At 46.7% G+C, this 7,088-nt stretch overlaps 1 protein-coding gene across 1 annotated transcript; it reads right to left on the bottom strand.

The window, feature by feature from the left end:
- Positions 1 to 2,318: 2,318 nt before the first annotated feature.
- Positions 2,319 to 3,380, bottom strand: LOC147980674 (uncharacterized). The gene has a single exon (XM_087515707.1). It carries the CDS (start codon positions 3,378 to 3,380, stop codon positions 2,319 to 2,321), a length of 1,062 nt encoding a protein of 353 aa, XP_087371833.1.
- Between the last annotated feature and the right edge of the window lie 3,708 nt (positions 3,381 to 7,088).

The raw sequence follows: 7,088 nt of genomic DNA, 5'->3' as shown, positions 1-7,088 counted from the left end.
GAACCATGTGACCAATCGATCTGCAGGTAGTTCCAAACCCTGGCACTGAAATTACAACCAAAGAAAAGATGAGCCCTGTCCTCCCAAACATAGGCATTACAGATGACACATAGATTATCAGCCGTAGGGGACCTCCAGTGCCTGCGGACCAGCATGTCCTTAGTGTTGAGCCTGTCAAAAAATAGAAGCCAGCCAAAAACCTTGATTTTCATAGTACATCTGCTCTGCCAAAGCCACTTGCAAGGTTGAATAGTTGGGAGGTGTGTATGCATTATGTCATAGAAGCTCTTTGCAGAGAACTGTCCAGATTTACTAGGCCAAATCCAAACATCAGGCAATGTTGGATCTCTCTAGAGATTGAACAACCATTCTTCCAAGGTTTCCAGTTCTGTAGCTGCCTGCTGAGAGATTGGTAGATGAAACATGGAGAACAAATCCTGAGTTTGTAAGAACTCCCTGACAGAAACCTTATCATCCAAGACAAAAGAGAAAAGCCTTGGTAATCTGAGGCTAAGTGGCCTTGAAGAGCTACCTACATGCCAAGCATCCAGCCAAAAGAGAGCAGAATCACCCATATTAATTTGCATTGAAGCAATTGACCTATATGTGTCAGCAAGCTTGAGAATGTCTTTCCACCAAAAGGAGCCAGTTAGGACTTTTGCATGGGGCACTACTCCATCATAATAACTATCCCAAATCAGTTGTACCCAAGGAACCTGCTGCTTGTTGTAGAACTTATGCATTTGTTTGAGAGGCAGACCTTGGTTCTGAACATTGAGGTTTAGGATGCCAAGACCTCCCTTATCCTTTGGCCTACAAACTAAATCCCAGGCAACTAGGGATTACTTAGGCACATCAGAATTTCCTCTCCACAAGCACTGCCTGAAAATCCTATCCAACTATTTGATAATACCAGGTGGGATATGCAAGCTGCAGAGGAAGTATATGGGCACTGAAGTAAGCACAGATGCGAGCAATTGCAACCTGGATCCTTGGTTGAGCATGGCAGAGCTAACGGATAATCTTCTTTCAACACTATCCACTAGGGGCATGAAATCAATGATTATAGGTCTTGTAGTACCAAGTGGCAAACCCAGATATGTGAAAGGTAACTGCTCCAGCTTACATCCCAGAATGGAAGACAATCTCTGTGCCTCAGTGGGATCAACATTGAGTGGCACCAGTGATGATTTTGCAAAATTAACCTTTAGGCCAGTAGACTGTTGAAAAATATGGAGCATGTTCTTAAGAGCTACCAACTGATCCTCAACTGCAGAAAGGATAACTATTGTGCCATCTGCATACTGAATGATAGGAAAATCAGGGTCCTGAGATGGGATTGGGAGTGTTAGAACTCCCTTAGCCAGCATGTCATTGACCACTGATTGAAGCAAATCAACAGCTATGACAAATAAAAGAGGGGATAATGGATCCCCTTGCCTGACCCCACACTTACATTTGAACTGTTTGCCAGGCACCCCATTAAGCAATACAGATGATGATCCTGAGGAGAGAATCTCTTTAATCCAAGAAATCCATTTGGCATCAAAACCTTTGTGCTGAAGAACTTGCAAGATGAGGTCATGCTCCACTGTGTCAAAAGCTTTAGCAAAATCCAATTTCAAAATGATAATTGGCCTTTTTGATTGGTTGCATTGATGTATATATTCAAAATCCCAAGCCAAGCAGTCCTGGATGGCTCTGCTCTTCAGAAACCCATATTGATTCTTATGGATGCATTGCAGAATGACCTTCTGAAGTCTATTTGCCAAAAGCTTAGTGAGGAACTTGAGGCATGTGTTAGTGAGAGAGATTGGTCTAAAATCGTCAGGTCCTTCAGGAGATAACATCTTTGGAATTAAGGTAATAAGGGATCCATTAATATTTTCCAAAGATAGCCTCCCTTCATAAAACCCCTGAATGAGAGCCAAAAAATCCTTCTCAATGATGGGCCAACACTTCTTAACAAAAAGACCATTAAAACCATCTGGCCCAGGAGCTCGATCAGTCGGCAACTCCTTAAGGACAGCGTTGATTTCTTCAGCAGAAAACGGTCCAGACAGACTGCTAAGGCCATCAACAGGTTGAATAAGAGCTGGCAAATCAAAGCCCATATTGATCCCTTGGGCCTGGCCCATTCTGTTTTTAAAAGAGGACCAAAGGATTCCCGCCATTTGAGAATGATCAGAAACTGGGTTAGCACCTGCAACAGAGAGGCTTGCAATCGTATTCCTGCGCAGACGTTCAGAAGCCATTGTATGAAAAAACTTAGAATTCTCCTCTCCCACCTTAATATAACGGAATTTACACCTCTGCTTTCAATAAATGTAGTGGATGCGAAGCAGATTCTCATGGTGTAATTTAACAATCTTCCGAAAGTTAAATTCAGGTGTGGTGAGAGGCCGCAATTCTTCCAGGTTATCAAAGAATAAAATTACTTGGGAGCAGTCCATTGTCAGTCGTTTTAGGAATGACAGGTTCTTGCTCCAAGCCTTGAGGGCAGAACGCAGGCGCTTAAACTTGGTTGTCAGGACTGCAGAAGGAGACAAATCAGCAAACACTGGCTGGTTCCAAGAAAGCTTGACACAGTCCAAAAACTCTGGCATGTCCACCCAGTAATTCTCAAACCTGAAGACTCTGGATTTAGGTATATTTGTGTCAATTGAAACCACGCAGGGGACATGATCAGACGACGTTTTTGCCAGGGGTAGAACGACAGTGTTGGGATAAATAGAAATCCAGTCTGAGGTGGTAAAAAACCAATCAAGCTGTTCAAGCAATGGCTGCTCTTGCATATTGGACCAAGTAAAGCTTCTGCCCTTTAATGGCAATTCTAGCAAACCCAAATGGCCAATAATCTCATTAAAGAGGAAAATGTCATTGACATCACCTCCTGCCCTGTTTCTATTATCAAAGGAGCGAATGAAGTTGAAATCGCCCAGAAGCAACCAATTCTCATCAGTGGGGATATTAAGGTGGTAGAGCCAACTAACAAAATTATCCCTAAGGGGGCCATCACAGGGCCCATAAACAGACACTAGGGTCCACTTCTCAGCATTATGAACTGACTGAAAAGAAACTACAATGCCAAAGCTCTGAATTTGAACGAGGGTCCCATGGAAGATGTATGAGTTCCAAACCACAAGGATGCCACCAGAAGCACCGACGACTGGGGCAAACACGGAAGTATCAAAGTGCCGAGGACAAAAAGATCTAATTTTTCGAATATCAAAATCTGCACACTTCATTTCTTGCAAGCAAACAATGGAGCATTGGCTCTCCTCAATCTTTGCTCTCACATCACGCTGACGAGCATCTGAATTCAGGCCACGGACATTCCAATAGAGCACACGCCAATTACGATAAGTTGTACTATCCATAAAGAACTCGCAGCGATAAAATAAGGACTATCAGGCATAACCTAGCAGTTTCACAGACCACAGTCGCACAACCCAAAAGCGCATACAGTGCAACAAGTTCAGATAAAACATAGCCAGTAAGGAAACAAAAACCATGCCAGGCAAGACCCCTCTGGAGCCAATCTTGAAGCCTAGGTTTACTCATCATCAGACACTGTATCAGAAGAGAAACTCTTAGGAGGAGCCGTAAGCTTCTCCAGAGTCAGATGGTCCGCATAAATACCCAGACGAGCGCCGACTACCTGCAGGTCAGCGATGGGTGTTGGTGGAGGTGTCGCCTGCGCTGCATCTTCATGAATGTCAGAGTCTTCAACTGATGGCTTGGCCTTCTTGGCCCTCGGGCGGCACAATGCAGAAGCTTTGGTGGGGATGGCTGAAGTTGGTTTGTAACCAGAGGCCTTAGCAGCGCTGCGCGTCATGCGCCTGACGGAGAAGTCCGGAATTGGAGCAACAGTAACTAGCGACCGACGATCTCGCCCGGCCTCACGTCCACGCTTGCCAAGCACTGGAGGAAGAACAGACGTGAACTGGAAGTCATCGTCATTCTGTGGCGCTTCATCATTGGCAGGCTGCACAGGTTCAAACTGCTCATGGGAAGAAACTTGAGGCTCCACATGATCCGAGAAAATCTCTTCAATAACCACAGACGAGCGAGGCGCGGGAGGATTGCAGTGCTTCATCAGAAGTCCAAAAGAGAAATCACAATGCTCAGGCAAAACACAGGTGGTGAGTTGAGACTGCCATTGTTGATGTGCGGGCAGCGAAAAAGGCACCTTTCTGATGAAAAATTCAGGCAGCAGTGAATGAAAAGACCTCTCCCAGATAAGGTGTGGAGGAAGCATAGGTCCATAAACAACACGAACAATTCCCAGTTGAATTGGGTCAAGAGGAGCCACTGGGTGCTGCGCCACAGCATGTTGGACAGGCTACTGAACCTCCTCTAAATCCATGTCATTGTCAGAGTCCAAAGAAGGGTTGAGGACCATGGAATTCTGCTCCTGAACAATATCCTGCTGCTGACCAGGTTCATCCTCATGCTGTTGCTGTGGCTGCTGAGCCTGCTCCTCCCAAGGGCCCCATCCAGCATCATTGGCATTGTTAGCCTCATTGACATCCACACCCCAGCCACCTGCATTGTTACCCTAGTTTGGATTATGGTGAGGTGGAACAACATTCCAACCAAGTGCAGGGTACGGTGGCATTGCCCAGAAGGGCTGCGGTGGGTTTACGCCTGGCATAGGATGTGGGTTGCCGTCTAGAGGCATTGGGTCTTCGTCGGCAGGTATCATAGCATCCGCAAATTCTCCAGTCAAGATGAAACAACCGGCCGTCCAAGATACAACAGCACCGCCCCAGTTTGCAAAGTCCCAAAAAACCACAGAACGTGGCACCAAAGCAGTATCCGGAAAAGAGGCTCTGACCAGAGATCTAACTAGACGACGATCTGTTTTGTTCCAGTAGTGAAACTGGCCAAAAGTGCCAACAACCTCGGCCAAGCACTGCGTGTTGCGATAATCAAGTGGCACTCCAATAAACATGACCAGCCCGTTCTATGACCATGAATAGCCCTGAAACCCTCCCCCTGGTTGTGTGGAATAAACCTGACAAAAAATTCCTCTCCATCTTCATCCACACCAAGGGGAAAAGGAGAACGCTGAGTAAACGAACCCCTCACTACAGGATCCTCCATCTCAAAAAGCCCTACCCCTTGGAACCAAGTCTGAGCAGAAAGCATCGGAATATGCAGGGTCTGTGTAAGAAAATCAAGAACCTGCTGACGACGGATAGCAACCAAGTGTGCTTCTGGTATGGGCTCAATGATTGCCACCATGTACTGCTCATGGTTACGGGGGGGGGGGGGCGTGATTGCAGGCGTGTAGAAGGTCCTTGGGAGCCGATCTTCTCCACCGTCGACGATATCATATCCAGCCGGAACAAAGCTGTGCGGATCAATCGCATAGACCGCCATTGGCAATGGCGGCGATGCAGCTGACGACGCGGCGGTAGCAGGAACGGCCGGCGAAGATTGTGAGCTTGGCGACGATGGGTGGGAGACGGACGATTGGGGTTTTTTGGGGGGTGAAGGCATCTGGTTTGGGGAAACCGAAGAGGCCGAAGAGTTTTCTTGCGCGGGCTCCAAAGCCTTTGGATGGGACTTTTGGCACCCAGAGAGGAGAATCAGGTGGTTGGCCGGTGCAGTCCCATTTAATGTGACCAGACCGAAAATAATTTCTACACCGAATCCTGTTAGAACAAGTCTCTGTTCGGTGGCCCATACCCAAACAATTCTGACAGTCCCAAAACGTGGCAGCCATATTTTCAATCATATCATCAAAGCTATGTAAATCCCTGACAACATCCTGCGATGATGGAGATAATTGTTCGAAAACTGTGGAGTCGCGTTGGGCCAAACTGTCCTCTTCATCATCAAAAATTTCAATGGGCTGAGAGGAGGAGGATGTGGGCTGAGGTGTAGGCCCAGGACATTCCAACGGTGGAGAATCAGGAATGTCCACAAAGTCTGGTCCAATAAACTTCAAACCAGCAGGAGATCCGAGGTTACCGCCAACAGACAGCAGGGATTCCGGAGATAGTTGAAACGAACCAAAAAGGATTGCCGGAGGCGGCGAGCTAGCTACATCCATCACTGGTGATGAGGTGCCTGAGGCTTCTTGGGCTAAAACATGATAACCAGCCTCACGGACAGTCAACACGTCTGAGGGCGTGGGGTGATAACTATACCCCTTACGAGCAGGATAGTTGATGAACGTAGCAAAACGTAATGTTTTCTTTGGGTGGCCAGAGGTAGATCTACCACGCATTGAGGATTTAGTAGGAACATGTTTCATGGCCTGCATCCCAAGTAATGCCCTACGTTTTGTTGGACTAACTAAGGTCCATTCCTGCTGGCATTCATCCTGCCATAGACGAAATTCTTTCTCCCAATCTGGACCACCATGGCCCCAAACATGAAAATAGCACTTGAAATGATCGCAGACAAAACTATGCTGATGTAGAATGAAAAACCCCACTTGGTTGCAGGAAACCGTGAAAGAAAAAACCCGATCCTTGAGGAACGATACCTTGAGATGAGAGCAATAACCTCCAATAGCAGATTCAAGAGCAAGGCCAACATTATCCTCATCCAAACGAAAAGAGTGCCGGGCAAAGGAGACCACCATCATGAATTGACCGGAGTCAGAGGTTGGATGCACAGATCTGTTGAACGTGTGTTGGATCTCAGCCGCCAAAGCCATCCCCGGGCTAAAGTCCAAGCCCAAGGAGATGGAGGCATGCACCGCCATGGAGAAGACAACCAACAAGGAGAGCAACCTGTGCCGGAGAGGGTGGTGCGATCAGATGTGAAAACCCACGGTCAGGTGGGCTGATCACCGGTGGGGTGGGTGGCTAGGGTTAAAGTGGCGGCGAGGTGGAGGTTAGAGAATGTTCTTGATGACCCACTACCTATTGATGATAGCTTTCCTGATGAACAATTAAATGTCATAAATGCTTCTTGTACTGCTCCATGGTATGCTGATTATTCTAATTATATTGTTGCTAAATTTATACCACCTAGTTTCACATACCAGCAAAAGAAAAAGTTCTTCTATGATTTAAGACATTACTTTTGGGATGACCCACATCTTTATAAATAAGGAGTAGATGGTG

This window comes from Triticum urartu, chromosome 3A, assembly GCF_056163025.1.
Source record: "Triticum urartu cultivar PI428250 chromosome 3A, HENAU_Tu73, whole genome shotgun sequence".
Taxonomy (NCBI): Eukaryota; Viridiplantae; Streptophyta; class Magnoliopsida; order Poales; family Poaceae; genus Triticum; species Triticum urartu.
This window is presented reverse-complemented; position numbering and strand designations above follow the sequence as displayed.

Bases quoted from the DNA above. Each gene is read 5' to 3' on its own strand.
- LOC147980674 (XM_087515707.1), bottom strand. From the start codon at position 3,380: ATGGATAGTACAACTTATCGTAATTGGCGTGTGCTCTATTGGAATGTC.